Source organism: Danio aesculapii, chromosome 7 (genome assembly GCF_903798145.1).
Source record: "Danio aesculapii chromosome 7, fDanAes4.1, whole genome shotgun sequence".
In the NCBI taxonomy this organism is placed as follows: domain Eukaryota; kingdom Metazoa; phylum Chordata; class Actinopteri; order Cypriniformes; family Danionidae; genus Danio; species Danio aesculapii.
Window position 1 is genome coordinate 10,800,685 of NC_079441.1, and position 23,267 is coordinate 10,823,951.

The 23,267-nt window shown below is 35.5% G+C and overlaps 1 protein-coding gene across 2 annotated transcripts; it reads left to right on the forward strand.

Moving 5' to 3' along the window:
* The first annotated feature begins 4,617 nt into the window (after window positions 1-4,617).
* On the forward strand, window positions 4,618-18,554 carry saa (serum amyloid A). Of its 2 annotated transcripts, none has more exons than XM_056461031.1 (4): window positions 4,618-4,641; window positions 10,340-10,437; window positions 13,514-13,652; window positions 18,224-18,554. In XM_056461031.1, exons 1-4 carry the CDS (start codon window positions 4,634-4,636, stop codon window positions 18,360-18,362), a joined length of 384 nt encoding a protein of 127 aa, XP_056317006.1. In that variant the 5' UTR covers window positions 4,618-4,633; the 3' UTR covers window positions 18,363-18,554. The 2 variants fall into 2 exon arrangements, with proteins under 2 accessions (XP_056317006.1, XP_056317007.1); XM_056461032.1 differs by lacking the exon at window positions 4,618-4,641 and adding an exon at window positions 10,123-10,221.
* Window positions 18,555-23,267: the final 4,713 nt, after the last annotated feature.

A 23,267-nucleotide genomic window follows, 5' to 3' on the forward strand; every position in this document is an offset into this window, starting at 1 on the left:
CGCTAGCGTGTTTTTTTTTTTTTTTTTTTTTTTTTTTTTTTTTTTTTTTTTTTTTTTTTTTTTTTTTTTAAATGTGTAGTTTTTCTAGAGAACATTTTATTTTTTAGGATTGGATGAAGAAAAAAATATTTCAAATGTTACGGTCGATATTATTAGCCCACTGGAGAAAATATTTTTTGTGCCTTGCTAAATTACTATTACTTATCGAAATAACTTTTAGTTAAGCCTTTAAATAGCACTTTAAGATGAATACTTGTATCTAAATGACTAGTAAAATATTATCTACGCTACTATCGGTATGACAATAATTATGAAATTGCCATTTTTATATGTACAACACTTGGTAAATAATTGAAAGAATTCAAATTTCACAGGAGGATATGTCATTTAGTTTTTAACTGTATTAAATTCAGGAGTGATTTTTATTTTTTTTATATGTAGAGTACAAATTTTCAGGTTATTTTAGACTCCATATAAATTGCCATTCAAAAGCTACGGGTTTGGTGAAATCTGTCATTTTCCATGTTAAATGTTTTCTTATATTTGGTCTATGAAATATTTTTTAGCCTGTTCTAACAAACCAAGGACGATGTATTTTAGCAGACAATTATCCGTCTAAACTAACTATTAACAGAAGCTAACTTGTTGGAACATTAAAAAATTAACTGGTGTCGGTGCAATAGTGGTTAGAGCGCTGACATATGGTGCAGTAGCACTTCAGGGCATCCTGAGTCCGAATCCCAGCTCGAGGACATCTCTCGTCCATACCCCCTTTCTCTCTCCCACTTCACTTCCTGTCTATAATACTGTCATATCTACTTAATAAAGGCAAAAATGCCAAAAATAAGTCTTTAAAAAAATTACTGGTTAAAAAAAGCATGCTTGAAATGCTGATGGTGGGTAAAATTAAGCCAAAATACATTTAAATGTCACTTTAAGCTGAATAGTAGTATCTAAATAACCAATAAAATAAAATATAATGTACTGTCATCATGGCAAAGACAATGTATTTATTGAGTATTAATAGACAGTCTGCTTAATACCTGTTGATACTGCTGCTAAACAGACATTAAACAAGCTATAAGAAACTTTGCAAGTACATATCAATTTACCCAAACAGTCAACTTCTAATGAGAATTAGTTAGCATGTAGATGCAAAGTAGCTTAAATTCAACAAACAGACCACCAAAATAAAGTGACCAAAGAAATGATTAAATCTGGTTAAGAATAAGTTATTTTGGACTGCATACAAATTGGCAAAAAATATTAGTAGTATGGTTAGAAACATTAAAATGTGCCAAAACAGTATATAAAGATCTGGAAACCATGTTAAGCTAGATGCCACATCCATATCACCCTGCAGCCCTAAACTGGCTACTCGCTGAAGCTAAGCAGGGCTGAGCCTGGTCAGTACCTGGACGGGAGACCACATGGGAAAACAGGGCTGCTGTTGGAAGTGGTGTTAGGGAGACCAGCAGGGGGTGCTCATCCTGTGGCTTGTGTGTGTCCTAATGCCCCAGTATAGTGAAGGGGACACTATACTGTCAGCGAACACCGTCTTTCAGATGAGATGTTAAACAGAGGTCCTGACTCACTGTGGTAATTAAAAATCCCATGGCACTTGTAAAGAGTAGGCGTGTAACCTCGGTGTCCTGGCCAAAATGTATCCATCACAGCCTCCCAATCATCCCCATTCACTTAATTGGCTCTATCACTGTCTCTCCATTCCCCCAATAGCTGGTGTGTGGTGAACGCACTGACGCTGTTGTCCTGTGGCTGCCGTCGCATCATCCAAGTGGATGCTGCACACTGGTGGTGATGTGGAGAGACCCCCCTCATGATTGTGAAGCGCTTTGAGTGTATGGCCATACACAATAAACGTGCTATATAAATACACATTACATTATATATGTATAATGACACTTTGCATCAATTTTAATGCTATATAAATGATTTACTGATATATAAATGGAATTTTAGGGTGACGCAAGAAAATTGTCAATCTATGAGCGTCTTACAACACAGAAATTTAATACTTTTATTAAAAAATGAGGAAAAAAAAAGCTTTTGAAATGCCAGTGGTGAAAGGGTAATTACTTCAGCCAGTTCTGGTGTCTATAATTGTCACGTTACAAAAACAAAAGCGAGAAGGAAATTTTTAAAAATCCCACTTCTCTTTTCAACAGGTGTAATATAACCTGAGGGCATTATTTCTGTATTTACTTCCTCTTCCACATCAACCGTCATTTACAGTTGAAGACAAAATGAATAGCCATCCTGAATTCAATTCTTTTATAAATACAAAGTGCCGTTTAACAGAGCAATTTTTTGTTTCTTGCTGTATTTCTTTCTATCAACATTCATTGTAATCTGTTTATTTGGTTATTAGTTTTTATTATTAGTTCATCTTATCATTAAGTTCTTATTTAGTATTTAGTTTGTCTTGTCGTCAATCCCAGTTGTAAGAGCAACAAGTAATAACTTGACTTCTAGTTGATCATTTGGAAAAGTGGCAGAAGGTCGATTTTTCTGATGAATCATGTGTTGAACTGCATCCTAATCATCAGAAATACTGCAGAAGACCTACTGGAACCCACATGGACCCAAGATTCTACAGAAATCAGTCAAGTTTGGTAAAGGAAAAATCATGGTTTGGAGATACATTCAGTATGGGGGCGTGCGAGAGATCTGCAGAGTGGATGGCAACACCAACAGCCTGAGGTATCAAGACATTTGTGCTGCCCATTACATTACAAACCACAGGAGAGGGCAAATTCTTCAGCAGGAGAGCGCTTCTAATACTTCAGCCTCCACATCAAAGTTCCTGAAAGCAAAGAAGGTCAAGGTGCTCCAGGATTGGCCAGCCCAGTCACCAGACATCAACATTATTGAGCATGTCTGGGGTAAGACGAAGGAGGAGGCATTGGAAGATGCATGCAAAGAATCTTGATGAACTCTGGGAGTCCTGCAAGAACGCTTTCTTTGTCATTCCAGACGACTTAGAAGTGATTTGAGTCATTGCAGAGATGTATGGATGCAGTCCTCCAAGCTCATAGAGTCACACACAATATTCATTCTTTTTCCACTGCAGCATGACTTTATATTCTATACTGGACATTATTTCTGTTAAGTGACAAGACTTTTAGCTCAGCAAAGTGAAGGCATGATCATATTTTATTTAGGTAAAATAAGTGTAATCTAGAGGCCTTTGCCTTTCATATAAGCCACTTCTGATACCAAATGATCAACTAGAAGTCAAGATATTATTTGTTGTTCCTAAAACTTATAGGTTACATGGCGACATGACTAATAGGACAGGCGAAATGACTAAAATGAAACAATGTTTTATATGATATGTAGAAACATTTGCATTCCTGCAGATAGAAAAACTGGCACAAGTGGCTTTGCGTTGGTTCATGCACCTGGGAAAGATTAAACACACACACACACACAGTGTGCACTCAATATTTCATTTAAAAAATATTACTGAAAACACATTTTAAAGTGTTTATGTTCATTGTGTACATTTATTAACTATAAAAGTTACCTTAATTCCTTCATGAATTTTTATTTGGCTTAGTTCCTTATTTATCACGGCTCGCCACAGCGGAACGAACCACCAACTATACCGGCATATGTTTTACTTTATTTTCTTTATTGTCCACAAGTGGAAATTTATCTTTGGCTTCACCACATAACCCTATCAGCATTCACATTACACACATCACAGAAAAAACAGGCAACACAAATACATTCAATGTCATCACATATATCACATTAAAAACTCTATTTAAAACCCTTTACATACTTGGAACCCAGGATTTAAAATTCTAATGACAGTCGGTACAAAGGACACAGCAGCAGATGCCATTCCAGTCGCAACCCAGAACTGGAAAACACACACGCACATGCACACACAGACACACACACTCATACATCAGGACAATTGAGTTTATTCGATTCACCTATAGCACATGTCATGGACTGTGGGGGAAACCAGAGCACCCGGAGGAAACCCACGCCAACACAGGGAGAACATGCAAACTCCACACAAAACTGCCAACTAGCCCAGCCGGGACTCAAACCAGCGACCTTCTTGCTGTGAAGAGACTGTGCTAACCACTGAGCCACCGCGCAGCCACACACATCCTTAATGATTAATGAAAATGCATTGTATTACATTAATTTTGTGCTTTAATTATGTATGAGTTACAATAATTTCTATCTTAAATGTTAGTTAGTTACATAGTAAAAATAAAATTGACTCAATCGAGTCAATCGAGTCAAGTACAGCTAAAAGTTGAGTCAACTCAAAAAGCTCTGCAGCAAGTTGCCTAACAATGTTAAGTTGTTTAATTTTTTAGTGTTTATATATTCAGAATTAGATTCTGGATTCGTATTTGGTGAATAAAGGGAAGAACAAACAGGGAACAAGAAGCACGAGACTAAAGATGAGTGAATAATACCGTGTTTATAGTGACAGCCTTGTCAATTAAACAAATATGAGGAAGTCAGTGTTAGCAGGTGGCGAAACAGGAAAGTCTTTGATTAACAGCAGCTGTTGTGTGTCTGTTTGTGTTTAGGGAGATGTGGAGACGGAAACCGGAATGCTCTGGTTTGATGAACAAAATGCATGTCATGGTGAGCAATGCTTTGTTGCACTGATTATATAAGAAAATGATTATCCTTTCATTGTCATAAGACATGTCAGTTTCTTGTATTTTTAAGGCCATCGAAAGAGGGAGCTATTTGACATTTACCAAATGCTAAATTCAAAATGACACCACATTATTTTTTAAGAAATGAAAACTTTAATTCAGATTGAGAATAATATGAACAAAAGTTCACATTGAAGACAAAATTATCAGCCCTCCTGTGAAATTAGATTATTATTTATTTATTATTTATTTCTTAAGTTCTGAATAACAGAGATTTTTTTTAACACATTCATTAATTTTCCTTCGACTTAGTCTATGGAATTAGATTTGTGCCAAAAAAAATTCACAAAACTTTTCCAAAAGTGAACACAAATATACATTAAAGGGCACCTAGTTTACCCCTTTTTCCAGATTTAATGTAAGTGTTTTGTGTCTCCAGAATCTGTCTGTAAAGTTTCAGCTCAAAACACCCAATCAGATTATTTATTATACTTTTTATAAGTTTCTGTTTTATATCTCTGAGCACCAGGTGGCGTTTTTTTTGTCCTGCGCCTTCGGCTCATTTCCACTGACTGGTACAGTACTGTACGGTACGGGTCGCCTTTATCAGGCTTGCGTTTCCACTGCTAAAATGGTACCAATGGTATACCCTTTTGGTGGGCGTGGTGTACGACAGAAAGTTTCCGTCAACGTCATTTTCGCTCAAAAAAATATAAAGCTGTACAGGTCGCTCACATATCATATGAGAAGCACTTCTCACAAAACAGATGCTTTACACACATAAATACTTCTGTATAAATGTTCATTACTAACTTTTCTATGAACATGACTTGATCATAACTGCAGATCAATTACAGTGCGAAACAGCCTACTATAACGTCTGCAATTATATAAAATAAATAAATACAACATATATGAACACATACAGCCCCTGACAGTCTCCAATGTTACCAGATACAGAAAAACTACACACAACAGACATTTAGTCTTTATTTGGGTTCAAAACAACACAAAATATAGCCCACAGTCAGTGCAAACCTCTCATGATTAAATGTGCCTTTAATCTTCAGCAGCACGTGTAGCCTCTGTTAGAGAATAATTCCATCATTCCCAGTTCATATTAGTCCAAAAGGTGATAATAATAATAGTTAAACATGGCAGTTTGTTCACGTTTGCTTAACTCTCACGTTTGTCAGTTTCTGAATGGATTGGGTTTTCAAAAGCACGTCAATAATCAAGTACACGTTATTATCATGAGCTCAAGAAGTTTGTTATTTCAAATATAGACGCGCGGCGAGCGCAAGCAAGAAAGCGAAACCGCTCGCGCTTCAGACTGGCTTGTAAGGGGCACGGGGTAAATCTGCTCTTCTTTTTGGCTTTGTGGCTGTTCATCAAGACGACAACAAGGTTTGTTCGAGCCCGGGTCGACCATGGCTCGTTATTATATGTATAAATAATTCCGCTGCAATGTCTCGGCTGTGTATTTAAAACATGGCGGTTCCTTTGTTTTCATTCTAGCTTGTTGCGTGAGCGAATGACGTTTGATTGGCAACTCATTGAACCAGACGTACTGTGTCGAGCAAAACATTGAAGAAGAAAAAGAACCTGCAGTTTTTAACAGCGAACCTGTAAGTAACGTGAGCCCATACGAATGGTAAACAGAGTAATTTATATGTAAGAACATTAATGATAAAACACGGATATTTCCAACAACAGAAGGAAATGAGTAACGCTAATCGACCGGGACACATCATCAGGGGTTGCTACAGCGGAATGAACCGCCAACTATTCCATATGTTTTTTACGAAGTGGATGCCGGCTGCAACTCAGTAATGGGAAACACCCATACACACTCATTCACACACACACACACACACACGCACACACACACACACACACACACACAAACATACACTAATTTAGCTTATTCAATTCACCTATAGCGCACGTCTTTGGACTTGTGGGGGACACCGGAGCACCCGGAGGAAACCCACGCCAACACCAGGAGAACATGCAAACTCTACACAGAAATGCCAACTGACCAGCTGGAACTCGAACAAGCGTCCTTCTTGCTGTGAGGCAACAGTGCTAACCGCTGAGCCACTGTGCTGCCATTTTGTGATAAGTTTCTTTTGTCTTGTAAAAAAATAAAATAAATAAAATAAAAATAAATCAATCTTAAGGGGGCTATTAATATTAATATCTGTTTAGAACAGCCTATACTCTCTCTAGCTCATCTGCACTTTGTTTTTATTATATTGTACTGTATTTTAATGTCTTTTCATTTTGAGTTTTTATCTATTAATTGTTCTTGCTATGATGTACGGCAACCTCGAAAGTCAAGAAAGTCACCTTTAAATAAAATGCAGCATTATTATTATTATTATTATTATTATTATTATTATTATTATTATGGACCTTAGAAATTATTCTAAAAAATAAAAAACTGATTTTATTCCTGCCAAATTAAAAGAGATAAGACATTCTCCATAAGAAATAATGTTATAGAAAATACTGTGAAAATGTCCTTTCTCTGTTAAACATCACTTGGGAAACATTTGAAAGGCAAAAATGTCAAATGGGGGATAATAATTTTTGGCTACAACTGTTTATAATGTATAATACAGTGGAAGTGTTGGCACAAGCCAATGCTGCTGATATGGCATTAAAACATAAATAAATTAATGAATTAATTAAGCATCAAGGTTTGCCAAAAAATATAAAGCAGCTCAAATGTTTTTTGACATCAATAAATAAATAAATAAAGTATCAAGGTTTGCACAAAATATACAGCAGCACAAATATTTTTCTAAATAAGTCAATAATATATAAATAAATAAATAAATAATCAAGGTTTGCACAAAAAAAGCAGCGCAAATGTTTTTCAACATAAATAAATAAATAAATAAATAAATAAATAAAGTATTAATATTTGCACAAAAAGCAGAACACATGTTTTCAACATAAATAAATAAATAAATAAATAAATAAATAAATAAATAAATAAATAAAGAATTAATGTTTGCACAAAAAGCAGCACACGTTTTTCAACATAAATAAATAAATAAATAAATAAATAAAGTATGAACAAAATATAAAGCAGCACAAATATTTTTTCTGAATAAATAAATAATAAATAAAGTATCAAGGTTTGCATTAAACAAATAAATAAACAAATAAATAAATAAAGTATCAAGGTTTGCACAAAATATAAAGCAGCACAAATATTTTTTTGAAAAAATAAATATTTAAACAAATAATATATAAATAGACAAAGTATGAATGTTTGCACAAAAAAGCAGCACACATGTTTTTCAACATAAATAAATAAATAAAACAATAAATAAATAAATGAAGTATCAATGTTTGCACAAAATATAAAGCAGCACAAATATTTTTCTAAATAAATAAATAATAAATAAATAAAGTATCAAGGTTTGCACAAAACATAAATAAATAAATAAAGTATCAAGGTTTGCACAAAACATAAATAAATAAATAAAGTATCAAGGTTTGCACAAAATCTAAAGCAGCACAAATATTTTTCTAAATAAATCAATAATTAATAAATAAATAAATAAATAAATAAATAAATAAATAAATAAATAAATAAATAAAGTATCAAGGTTTGCATAAAAAAGTGCAAATGTTTTTCAATATAAATAAATAATTAAAGTTTTGGGGTTTGCATGAAAATATAAAGCAGCACAATTGTTTTTCAAAATTAATAAATAATATATAAATAAATAAGTGAATAAACAAAGTATGAAGGTTTGCACAAAAATATAAAGCAGCACAAATGTTTTTCAAAATTAATAAATAATATATAAATAAATAAGTGAATAAACAAAGTATGAAGGTTTGAACAAAAATATAAAGCAGCACAAATGTTTTTTCAACATTTATAGTAATAAATAGAAAATCAGCATATTATCATGCCTTATGAAAAATGATGTGACACTGAAGACTGAAGGAAGGGCGGACACATTGACTTATAACGATATTATCAGGTCAGAACCTGCTATAGGTGTGAGTTCACATAATCAGGTTCACTTTCGATGCGTTTGCAATCAGATGTTGAGTCATCCTTGAAAATGTGTCATGTAAGAGCAGGTGTGGCCATTTACTGCATGTGTCTGCTTTCCAGGGATCTGCTTCCAGATATTTAGCGGTATGAAATAACTTTTTTTTTTTTTTTTTTTCGTTTTTTGCACATAGATATGCATACAATATAGTAATATACCTTTACACACACAGTGCTCAGCATAAATGAGTACACCCCTCACAGATCTCTCTTTTTAAATGAGTATTTTCTAGGATTCTTCACCATAATAAATATGTGCATATACACTCACCGGCCACTTTATTAGGTACACCTGTCAACCGGTTGTTAATGCAAATTTCTAATCAGCCAATCACATGGCAGCAGCTTAATGCATTTAGGCATGTACACATGGTCAACACGATCTGCTACAGTTCAAATTGAGCATTAGAATGGGGAAAAAAGGTGATTTAAGTGACTTTGAATGTGGCATGGTTGTTGGTGCCAGACGGGCTGGTCTAAGTATTTTAGAAATTGATTACCATTAAAATTGCACTTGAATGCTACCTTTTGTCCTCGTCTCATCACTGCTACGTGACTCCTGGTTAGAACTGCATTTCGTTGCCTTGTACTTGTACATGTGTTATGATATTCATTCATTCGTTTTCTTTTTGGCTTATTAATCTGGGGTCGCCACAGCAGAATGAACTGCTTGTTTTACAAAGCCGATGCCCTTCCAACTGCAACCCATCACTGGGAAACACCCATACACACTCATTCACACACATACACTACAGACATTTATGCCTACCCAATTCACCTTTGGACTGTGGGGGAAACCGGAGCACCTGGAGGAAACCCACAAGCAAACTCTACCTACTGCCAACTGACCCAGCCGAGGTTCGAACCAGCGACCTTCTTGCTGTGAGGCGACAGCACTACCTACTGCACCACTGTATCGTCCCTGTGTAATGATAATAAAGTTGAATTCAATCTAATGTAACAAACAAAAGTCAAAAACTACATTAAATGTTACGTTTACAAATTATTTCTAAATAAGAATGTTTTGTTTACAGGTGGCATAAATACACTGTAAATAAGCTGGGTTCCACACAATACCTTCATGTTGTCCCAACACAAATCGTTTAAGTTAACTTAATTGTTTTTACAAATTTAAGTTGATTGAACATAAAACAATCAAGGAAAAAACTCAACAATTGTGTTTATTCAGCTCAAATTAAATAAATAGTTTGAACAAACAGGAAAAATCTATATTTTTTTGTCTAGCCAGCAGTTGTTTTTCCATCATGTTTGGCACAATGATAATAAAAAATAAGCAGCGATGTTTCACAATTGTTGGTTTTCCCATAAACAGTTACGCAATACAGGTCTAGCCACTTCAGGGCAAAATTAGTGTAACTTTCCATAATAAATCTGTTGGGAAAACCCACATCCAGCCCAATCCAAGCCTTATAAATATCTCTGCCTGGATGAACACATGAACTGAGCGAATCCTGAGTGGTAAGAGATGCTTTCTGTATGCAAACATGTGAAGTTACAGAGAGTTAATCAATAGCTGCAGATTTGGAGATTTTCTGTGCTGTGATATTAATGTTTGTTAACTTTTCTGTGTGTTCAGTTCTAAAATCATGAAGCTTCTTCTTGCTGTGCTGGTGATTTTTATGGTGGTGGAAGCCCAGGCGCAGTGGTATCGCTTCCCGGGAGAAGCCGCTGGAGGTCAGTTATTTTTCCAGTTTATCTCCATATAGCATGCATACACACTCAAACAAATTACTTTTGCTGCTTGTTCAAACTACTTATTTAAAATGAGTTGAAATATCAAATTTTGGGACACCTTGATTGTTTTATGTTCAATCTACTTAAATTTTTTTAATCTAATTAATTAACTGAACGTTTTTATGTTGCCACAACACCTCCTAAAAAAAACTGCACTGAAAAAAAATTATTCATTATGATTAAATGTTTTAAAGGTAAGTGGTTATACGGGCTGTTTATACAAACAAATGAAGTTGAACATTACTAAGTTTAATTTGTTTGTTTACATTCAACATACAGTATATAAACTGTTTGCAACCACTTACCTTAAAAAATGTGGTAAAACCAATAAACAATTTTTTTAGTGTGACTTTTGCTGCTTGTTCAAAATCATAGACTGTAAAATATATGGACGAAGTATCCGTGACGTCACCCATAGGTTTCTGAACACTGCAAAAGAAGCTACAAGTAGGCGCGGCCAACCGTCGCCATTTTGTTCGCGTGTCATCGCACCCACGGCAGAATACCAAACAAGGGCAAAGAGGCGGAGAGTGAGCGGAGCTACAGACACCTGCTGGCACTTTGCTTAGATCTGGCAGACAGACTTTACTTTGGAAGAAACGCTTGATACTTTATTACCTGCGACTCGTTTGTGTTCTGACCACATGTGCTTGGCTGTATACTATATCAATAAAGTGTTTAGACTTTTAAAAACACTGTAGTAACACAATGAGCCACTAAACATTGCTCTTATGACGTTTTTCTACAGGAGGAAAACGTGAATTACTTCTAAACACTTCAAATATAGTCTGTGTTAGTAAATGCAGGACTATTGATGAACTCCAGCATAACACTGTATGATAACGCTTTAGATGACTGTTCTAGAGCCTACAGCTAATCAATCTGTCACATTCTGGAGTGCTTTACGGGTCTAAAGAAAAATATTAATGATAAATGATCTTAAATAAAACAAATACTTTTATAGAGATGGTATACAAGTATATAACTTTACTCACATGGGAAACGAGGCCACATGAATGGTTTGTGAGCACAGTTAAGTACACACAGCATCCCATATCATCAGATAATTGTAAGAAATAAGTCCAAAAGGCAGCTGACTGTGTAAAGCCACATAAAACAAAACAAAAATACGATGAATATGCCGAGTTCAGCGGCTAATCTGCCGGATTCAGCTGAGGTGAAGTGACTGCGACCAGCGAGACCTAGCTGTCACTCAAGTGGCCACGCCCTTAATTATGCAAACTTAATATAACCTAATATAAAGGAAATGGATGAGTTATAAAAAAAATTCACCCCCCTCACAGTTGTCATGGAGGGTAATAATAGCTTTATGAACCAAAATCGTTCTTTGTACCAGGCTGTAAACACCTTTATTTCTGTTGTAAAGTTGGCCATTCTAACAGTGGGCTCAATTGCAGTTTGCTCTATTATGGAGCCAGGACTAGCGGAATTTTGATGAATTGCAGTTTCAGTTACTTCCGTATTGGCTTCCCGAGGGAGAGCGGGAGGTTGCCACTTGTTCAAACTACTTGTTTAGGGTGTCCGCGGGGTCTTAAAAAGTATTAACAGTTGATAAATCAATGTAGATAAATTTAAGGCCCTTAAAAAGTATTAAAAAGTCTTAAATGCTATTTTGCAAGGTATTCAATTTCATATCATTGTTGATTATGCAATGTATGGTTGTATGCTAAAGTGACTGGATTAAATCTGCGAATATCAGGATGCTATGTAGTTTATGAAATCAATGAAATCCTACTAGATTTGACATCATGCTGCATGCTGCTGCATGGAGAGGTTCCCAAAGTCTCCTGAATTTGTCCTGTTTGTGGTTGAGGTCATAGGTTAATTATTCCAAAGGAAGAAAGACTGACAACTGAGAAAGTTGTATAATTTAAGTAATATACATTTCTTAGCCAGAAATGTAAGAGTTGTAAACAGAGGTTTGAGCTCAGAGTCAAAAAGGTCTTCAGGAATGTCCTTTAACAAAAAAAAAAGTGAGGGGGAGAAAATAAAGCGTTTTCCAATTATCTCCTGGATTGCAGAATGAACCCCTCTCCAAAACAGTTGGATGTGAAGACAGAACGAGAGTGATAATTAAACATTCCACTGAAAGCCCCAATAAGTTGATTTCTTAACTAATTTGATTCAGTAAACTAGTTCCCTTATTTAGTCTCCTAAAACTATTTTGTTTAAGTTTATTTACCTTGATGCATATGTAGGATTTATATATATGTATATATATATTACCTAACACTGCACTAATTAAGATGAAAATCCTACATTTGTTAATTTGAGTGCACTTAAATATTTAAGTTTGCTCAACATGAAAGTAACCTGCAATTAATTTTAAATATTTTATTTTACTTTCGTAGAACTCATTTAAATTATAAAGGTTTTGTTTTTGATTGAATGCTTTGTGCATATACCAAACAGAAAAAACCATGTGCTGCATATAAAACATTTATATGGACAAATTTCAAAGTAATGCATAACATCCAATCAGTAAATATTTTGCACACATACAGACTGTCTTACTATTGTAGTTTTTGTTTTGTTAGGTCTAAATCTTTAAAAATTCTAGACAAGTATAAGATTAATATCTCATTCATTCATTCATTTTCTTTTCGGCTTAGTCCCTTTATTAATCTGGGGTCGGCACAGTGGACTGAACCACCAACTTATCCAGCATATGTTTTACACAGCGGATGCCCTTCTAGCTGCAACCCATCACTGGGAAACATCCACACACACTCATTCACATACAATTTAGCTTACCCTATTCACCTATACCACATCTTTGGTTCTTGCTGTAAGGCAATGTGCTACCCACTGCGCCACAATGCTGCCTAGATTAATGTATTGATTTCAGAAAAAAATATCTTGAAAATGAAGCACTTTTATTGTCAAAATCATAAAAGTTTTAAACAAGTCAAGGGGGAGTATATTGATGATGACAGAATTTAGAATTTTTGGGTGAACTATCCCTTTAATTAACTTTTTTACTCTATTTTTGAAGGTGCAAAGGACATGTGGCGTGCCTACCAGGATATGAAAGAGGCCAATTGGAAGAACTCAGACAAGTATTTCCATGCACGCGGGAACTTTGAAGCTGCACAGCGGGGTCCTGGGGGACTATGGGCAGCCAAAGTTATCAGGTTAGTAATGTATGATTAAACCTGACAACTATATTCCTCAAATATTTATTTGACCAAGAATTTTACTTCCTTTATTCATTCATTTTCTTTTCAGCTTAGTCCCTTTATTAACCACAGCGGAATGAACCGCCAGCTTATCCAGCATATGTTTTTTATTCAGCTGATGACCTTCCAGCTGCAACCCATCACTGGGAAACATCCATAGACTTTCATTCACACACATACACTACAGACAGTTTAACTTACCCAATTCACCTACAGCGCATATTATGGATTTGTGGGGGAAACTACAGCACCCAGAGGAAACCCACGCAAACACGGGTAGAACATGCAAACTCCACACAGTAATGCCAACTGACCCAGTCTGGCTCGAACCAGCAACCTTTTTGTTGTGGGGCGATTGTGCTACCCGCTGCCCACCAAGAATTTTGAATCATACAATTATTAGGTAATATTCAAATCTAGAGGTGTTCGGTTCTGGGTTGTTTGGAGTTGACTCCAATTCTCGACTCCTAATTTTGGAGTCGGTGGAGTCGACTCAGTTTACATTTACTCAAAATAGAGCAAGGGGTTAAACATATATTGCGATTTTATACAATGCTATTGCGTCAACTGCAGCTTTACATTAAGCAATTCTTCTCTGGCCAGACAAGATTAAATCGGCTGCAGTCAAAAATAAAATAGCAATTATTAGCCTACATGGTTTTTACAGCATATTTTCATTGTCTAATTGTCTAATTGCATTGCAATATTGAAGACAGAGAGTTAAAACATCAATGTGATATTGAAATGTTGAATGAAAAGAATTGTAGCAGTTCATAAACCCAAAAAAAAAACCATAAAAAAACACACCCCAATTGAGCCTACAAACAACACTTAAAACAATCGTAAAATAGCCTAAATATCTTCTTGATATGGCAGCATGGTGGCGCAGTGGGTAGCGCTGTCACCTCACAGCAAGAAGGTCACTGGTTCGAGCCTCACCTGGGTCAGTTGGCATTTCTGTGTGGAGTTTGTATGTTCTACCGTGTTGGCGTGGGTTTCCTCCGGGTGCTCGGTTTCCCCCACAAGTCCAAAGACATGCGCTATAGGTGAATTGGGTAAGCTAAAACTGTCCATAGTGCATGTCTGTGAATGAGTGTATGGGTGTATCCCAGTGATGGGTTGCAGCTTGAAGTGCATCCGCTGCATAAAACATATGCTGGAAAAGTTGGCGGTTCATTCCGCTGTGACCCCTGATTAATAAAAGGACTAAGCTGAAAAGAAAATGAATGAATGAATGAATGAATGAATGATTCTTCTTAATATAAATGTTTGATACTTTAATTACTGAGTAGGCCTACTGACTGAATGAAATAATCTGGCGTAAATGAATAACAAAGGGACTAAGCCGAAAAGAAAATGAATGAATGAATGAATGAATGAATGAATGAATGAATGAATGAATGAATGAATGAATGAATGAATGAATGAATGAATGGTAATAAACAAACACAAAAAATGCTGGATTCCACACAATCGATTTGTGTTGGGACAACATGAAGGAATAAGTTAACCTTATTATTTTTTTTTTTACAAATTTAAGTGGATTGAACATAAAACAATCAGGTTTTCCCAAAAAAATAACAAATAAATTGTGTTTCAGCTCATTTTCAGCAGAAAAGATCATTTTTTCATTTCTTTTAGGAACAGAAAGTTTTATTTGCCTTGTGAGTTTCTATTGAGAAAATCAATTGTTTGAATTACATTTCAGCCCCACAATATATTGACAATCTAAATAAAACATTGAGTAAAATGATGGTTCAACCGAAAAAGACAATTTACACATCATTTACAAGCGATTAAAAACTTTTATAACTCTTTCTGTTGGGCACAAGAGAAGTTCATATTTGTTTTAAGTTATTAAGTATGTTGAAAGCTGGCACCCTGTGACATTTAAAGTATGTACAAATCAGAATATTATTACCCAGTTTTAAAATAATGACATTACTGCATAATATTACGTTTATATAAGTGCATTTCACAGATGATTTTATCCGACGTGACTTACAAAAGAGGAACAAATCTATTCATTAAAGCAACCAGAGAAGAACAGAAGGGGTTGCGTTTCAGAAAAAAATAAAATAAATTGCCTGTCTGGTAGTCCATGTGAACCAGAAGTAACTGGAGACTATTATTTTAGTATGATGACAACTGAAATAGAATATTGAGTAGGGGCAGGGAGAGGTGTGGCTAAGCAATTCATTCATTCAACTTATTCCGCATATGATTTACGCAGCGGATGCCCTTCCTCACTGGGAACATCCATACACACACATACAATACGGACTATTTAGCTTACCAAATTCACGTGTACCACATGTCTTTGGACTCTGGTTTGGGGAAACCAGAGCAGCCGGAGGAAACCCTTACAGAAACAGGGAGAACATGCAAACTCCACAAAGAAATGCCAACTGACCCAGCCGAGGCTCGAACCAACAACCTTCGTGGCTAAGCAATATTTTACTCAATTAAAGATTAAATTTTTCCCCATTGTAACTAAATTGCACAGATTAATTGTGAATCTTCAAAGGTTAGTTCACCCAAAAATGAAAATCCCATTATTAATTCCTCAGCCTAATGTTGCTTCAATCCCTTAAATCCTTCGTTCATATTCAGAACACAAATGAAGATATTTTAGATGAAATCTTGGAACTCCAATCCTCCACAGACAGCTTTGAGATGTTCAAAGTCCAGAAAAGGAAGCAAAAACATTGTCAAATTTGACTTCAATGGTTTAACTGTAATCCTACTGTAACTAAATGACGCTGAACAACGGAGTTGAGGATCAACGTGCAGTTTATTAAATAGTCAGGCAGGCAATGGTCAAACGGGTGCAAACAATATTATAGGTGTAATCCAGAAGCATAGTCAAAGTCACAGGCAAGAGGTTGATACAGGCGGCAAACAACATGAACGATAAAACAAGGGAAGGATCAAACACTGATAGATTTATAAACACTTTGTGGTGGTACAGACTAACAAGACTCAGCCCAGAAGTGTGTGTGTGTGTGTGTGCTGTGTTTATAGTGCTGGTAAACAGAGAGAATGATCTTCAGCTGTGTGTGTGTGTGTGTGTGTGTGTGTGTGTGTGTGTGTGTGTGTGTGTGTGTGTGTGTGTGTGTGTGCGTGCGTGTGTGTGTGTGTGTATCAGTCCAGATAGTTCGCAGCTGTAGCGGAAATTGATTGGCATAAAACATCTTGATAGATGTAGTTCATGTGGTGACAGATGTGTAGTTCTCCAGTGATTGGCATAGGTTAGATCGCTGGTGATTAGAGTCAGCAGCACAACAAGCAAGCGTTGTATTGCCCATGGAAAACACACACCCTGTGACGCAGCCAAACAACATGTGCAAACTAAATTCTTTTTTAGTTTTTTCGGCACACAAGTTTATTCTGACTACAGTTAAACCACTGAAGATACATTACTGTTTTGACAATAGCCGCGTTTCCACTATCGCGCCTAAAGCGAGCGAGCCAAGGCCAGTCGCGTTTCCACTATCACTTCCGGGGTGTAATCGGGCTTCCTTGGGGCCAGCGTCCGGCCTATTTTGGCCCGCCGAATACCTTGGGCCAAGGAGGGCCAACTGGGGCTTCGGGGCGGGCTTACGTACAAAGGCGGAGTTTTCCTGTCAGGTAAAGAGGAGACAAGATGCTTTTTTCCCTTACATTTGTTTTGCTATCGCGCTTGATCAACTCACTAAGAAGAAGAAAAAATGGATAGCAGACAGTACTGGTCAGTTGAGGACACCAGGGCTCTTCTGAACATTTCGGCATCGAAGTAAATGCCGCCGAACTCGAATGTCCTTATCCAGGGATCGCTGTCTGGCCTTACACCAACAGACCACAAACAGTAAAAAAGCAATCGCTTCGGTGTTCTCCATCTTCCAGCTCTCGTAGTGATGCCAGGTTGTGTTTGTGGTTATAATTTGAGTTTTTTGTTCCCGCTGAAGTGGGTGGGTTGTGTGACGGGTTGTGTGACGTTTGACTCGGGGGACGTTCTGGGGGTGGTGTTTGCGTGACACGCTGCGAGCAACTAGCCCGACAGTGGAAACGCGACATGATTTCGGCCTCATTTCTCAACCTCCCGGGCTATTGGCCCGGCCTGGCCCGATTAAAGCCCTGGCTCGCACTGGCCCGATAGTGGAAATGCAGCTAATGACTTTTGTTCCTTTTCTGGACTTTTAACATCTCGTGACCGTTGCTGTCTTAGGAGCAAGAGAGAGCTCCAGGATTTCATCTAAAATATATTTATTTGTGTTCTGAACATGAATGAAGCTCTCAGGGGATTGAAACGACACAAGGGTGAGTAAGTAAAAACAGAATTTTGTGTGAACTAACCCTTTGAGAATGACAATTTGGGCTAGCAAAACGTAAAAATGTTATGTCAGTGCTAAAACATAAAAATTGATACTGGAGCCAGCCAGAAGTGAGATCAGGAGTGTGATATTAAGCCTTTTTCCATATATTTGATAGAACGTTGCACAATATTGTATGAAATCATTGTCAAACCTTTGTTGTGATGTGTTTAGTGATGGACGGGAGGCTCTGCAGGGTCTCACTCGCCGAGGCAATTCAGATACTGCAGCCGATCAGGAGGCCAATCTCCATGGCCGAAACGGCGGAGACCCCAACCACTACAGACCCAAAGGCCTGCCCACAAAGTACTGAAAAGATGACCATCAGATGACTTAAATCATTAACACAAGTGTTACATTTTGCATGACAAATATTAAACCATTTCACTCACTTTATATCTTTGGCATATTTGTTTTCAATTTGAATATGTTATATTGAAGTTGAAGTGGTGTTATTTGATCCATATAATGCCTTTTAAAAGTCTTATTAAAGAATACAACGTAAGACATGTGTGTCTGTTTTTCTTATGTCTCGATGGTTATTTTCTTTAATTTTCCATTTATGCAAATATTACATCTTTGACATATTTGTTTGAATTTTTAATATTGAAGTTGAGGTGGTGTTATGTGGTTCATATAATGTCTTTAAAATGTCTTATTATTAAATAATACAACCCAAGTCTAGTATTTTTTATTGAATGCTGCCATTAAAGAAATTTAGAAAATCAAAATGTAATCTTTAATGTTACTCTGATTTAATAAACTTTATATAGATATGAAACAAACGTTTTATCAATTGTATTTCATCGGGGAAAATCTTCTTGCGTATGTCATAATAATGGATGTATTATATTAGCATTGTTAATTTAATAGTAACAGTTGGCCAGTAATTAGTAGCAGCCAGGTGTGAACTGGTTAGTTTTACTAATATAACATGATTAAATAATAGTTATTGTAACAAGACCATGTTCAATTTGTAATAACAATAGTTTAACTAAAGTTACTCAGTTTAACCTTTATGGTTTTATGTAACGATAGGCTAATAATGTTTCCACCTGTGGGATAATAGAAATAAACCAATGCTCACCTCACGACTGGGTAGCTCATCTCTCTGGGTATACTGTAGTTCAATGCTTTGGTGGTATATAATAATGAGAACTCGTGAGATAATAAAACAATCAAAATGTTTATAAAAAACGTCGAAAACTGTAAACTTCGTGTCTGTTTTTTATTCACGTCACTCATTGACTGTTTATGTCGGAGCGCCTCCTTCCGGTCACACAGGCAACTGTCCTCCAGCCAGAGTGAGGGAGATAATGTAGATTTCCTATACCAGCATAACTGCCTTTGAAAAACAAGAATATTGCTTCATATCCATGTTGAATTAAACTCGTTTCTTCAAATATCGCTGGGTTTTTATATCGTTTATCGGAACATAGACACACGTTTGTGTATCCCTCTTTTAAGTATAGTTGTTTAACATTATTTTTTGTCTTGCTTTTTAGTGCAAATCTTTAAAGATTTTAAGATTAATTTGGTAAGCAGAATCACAAACTGTAAGTTTTCTTTAAAACAGATCAAAATTAGGCCAAAACAAACTTTTTTCCACACTGTAATTAACTTGCACAGATTAATTGTGAATTTTAAAGGGTTAATTCACGCAAAAAATGAAAATTCTGTTACTTAATTCTGTAAATTTTCTTTAAAACAGATCAAAAGACTCTTTGTTTCTCTTATTTTGCATTTCAGTTATCTCTATCGTGACTTAAACATACTAGATATTTCATGTGTGACTTTTTAAGACCCACAGAAAACCTGGATCAAGGGGGAAATTGGCTTTAAATCAAAAGACCCTTTTCACGTGACGTCACGCGGTTTCCGGTTTCACTCCATGCAGTGTAACATTACTTCCGCCTACACAGAACTCCCTATAGAGAACTCACCCAGTCAGCTGTATATTTACTACAGATAAGTTTAGACTGTGATTATGGCTGTTTTCTGTTGTCTGCATTCAAGGTGAGACCTCTGACATCTAAAAAACGTGCAGATCATCCAGATATCTGCTTGAACAAAGAAAATGGGACTTTAAACAGAGTCTATTGCTTTGTGTTACTGTCTTTACTGCAGATGAAGTTGGTATGCACTTGTCAGTATTTGTTAAATAAAGATTTCAGATGTTTACACGGGTGCTCAACATTTTTTTAATGTCAAATTTATTTTTATAATTTTTTTGTGTCCTGAAGAATAAAAAATAAATGAAACTGTGAGTGTTTTACTGTGGCTGTTTACAGTGGACAGCTGATTCATGAACACATTCATAATATTCACATTCTTAGTTCTGTGACTTTTTTCTAGGTATATTATTCATGAACATAAAACATTTATGTCTATTTAATATTCAAATTAAATTAAATAGAATAACAATGTTGTGTTCGACTCCTAATAATCAAACAAAATCATGATAAAAATGTACAATTGCAAAAATAACACAGATACGACTGCATTATAATACAGTACTATTAGATTATGAATTTATTTGTAACATTATTAATTAAAAGGTAGTACAGATATCAAATGAAATCCTCCCAAAAGGTGGCGATAGGCAACATTTATTCATTCACATTGAGAAACTAAACAAAACATTAATAGATCAGTAAATGGTAAATAATGAAACTGATATAGACATACCAGGTGAGATAATATAAGATGATTTAATAAAGAATTTTACTCATGCAGGAACATTTACATATAACAGATAATATAAATTTATATTCAGAGCAGCATTAAAGTACAAATAAATCCATTATTAAGGAAATAAACTGAACTAATAAGTGAAAAAGTTGCAAACATATGCTTTCCTTGATAAACAATAGTTTATTCTTATTCTTAATAACTTTAACAATCATTTTCAAACTCAGAAAGTAGTTTAGAATTGAAAAAGAAACATTTGGACACATGTCCAATACCAATAATAGTCTTAAATCAGATGTAAATGTTAATATTTTATTTGTACATTTTCCAGAGAAGTCTCTATTCATTCAAAGGTAAACCGGAACTAAAAATACACTGCGTTGCCGATAGGGGGAAGTGAAGTGACGTCATTGTCAAAAGGGTCTATTGTTCCCCCAAAACTGAAAATTCTGTCATCATTTAGGCTACTCAATCTACTTGTTAAACACCTTTAGGAGTTTTCTTTCTTCTGTTAAACACAAAAGAAGATATTTTGAAGAATGATTAAAACCTGCAAGCATTGACCTCTATTCGTTTTTCCTATAATGGAAGTCAATGTTTACAGGATTTATTACATTGTATTTTGTAGCTAATAATGAGTGATCTAAGAAAACGTTTGATGGATACTCTGTGATTTGTTATAAATACACAGGCCTATGTTTGTTTACTGTTGTCATGCACCAGCACACCAATTTTGCCATTTGATGTTTAATGATATGCTCCTGTTGCATAATATATTGGCATACGGTATGTACATAGAAACCATCACGGACATTCTAATGGATTCCACAGCAAATACCATTAAAGGCATCGCAAACCATCAAATGTAACCATTAAAACCAGTACATTTTAATGTGTGTTTTGGGGATGTACTCCATTAGGATTAAATGCTTTTAACAGGCCTCCAATAGAAGACAGCTAGTTGCAATTTGAGACCCACAGGGAGCATTACAGTTTCCATTAAAACCCACACAATTCCCATTATAACCATTAAAACAGTTACTCTGTGAGGGTTTAGCTATATTGAATTTTCAGCAGGGGTCACTATATGGCTTAGATGTGTTAATATGTATAATGTGCATACACAGTAGTCAACATTTGAAGATCAGAACATTTCATTAGAGTTGTTTTAAAACTATTGAACAACACTCATTCTTGTTTTGGGACAATTTTGAACAACCTTTTTTGATCCACTTCAAATGTTGAATAGCTACCGTATTTAGCCTGTATTTCCACATTGAAGCCACACATATATATATATATATATATATATATATATATATATATATATATATATATATATATATATATATATATATATATATATATATATATATATATATATATATTACATGAAACTGAAAGTGGTAACACTGGGACATGAGTGGTTGGAGTGCTGGTGCAGGCATCTGGAATTTCCAATAACTGTGATGATGACTATAAGTATTCACAATCTGATCAACAACAGTCAAATATGAATTGTGTACGTAAAAAACTAAAACGAAGCCAATTTCGTCGTGAATATACACACTGTTTATCCTAGAAATATCCCTTTATAAATGTTTCCCAGTGAGTTCAGGAGCTGATAAAATGCTTGATTCGGATGCACTATAAGCAGTATTTGATAAAAGTAAATGAAAGTGTTAGTCAAATAGAATTTTCTTCATAGTTTCTAATGTAAAATCCTCAGTATAGCTGTCGTATTATATCCACTTGAAGCCAGTTAAAAAAAGTAAAGTCTGACTTTAGAACATCTGACTTCACAGAAATGGTTGTGCAACACAGGAAGCATCACAATAACTAATGTGTTTATGGTACATCATCACAACCGGGAAACTCAGTTTATGTCTAAACGAATGATGCTATTAATAAAGCTTTAGAAGTCTTGGCTGACTGACAGATGATGCTGAAATGAAAGGAATAGTTGCTGTTTAATTTACTCATCAGTCCAAGTTTTTGTTTTTCAGTAGATCATTAAAAATTCAGTCTTCAGTCAGGATTAAAAAAAACGTTTTCATGGTTTGCAAATTCAATACTTACCCCTGCTGTAAAAACAGCTTAATCCGGCTCAATTGGATGACCAGCCTGGTTTTAGAGGGGTTTTGGCCATTTCCAAATGGTCTTAGCTGGTCAGGCTGGGAAATAACCAGTTAAAACCAGTTTGACCAGTCTAGTTTAAACTGGACATAGCTAGATAGGCGGGTCATTTCCCAGCTAACCCTAGGCTGGAAATGAAAAAAAAAACAACAAAAAAAAACTAAAACCAGGCTGGTCGACCAGCTTAGGCTGGTTTAAGATGTTTTTGTCAGCAGATCCTGGTACACTGAGGTATTGCGAAATGAAATGACTAGTCTGCACAAGTAATTTGAAACATTCTACCTTTTATTTGAGAAGATTTTCTCGACAATTGCACCATGATAGTTCCTACCAATATTACCTTAAAAACTGTAACTTTTCATTTTCCGTCAATCTTATTACGCGATGTAAC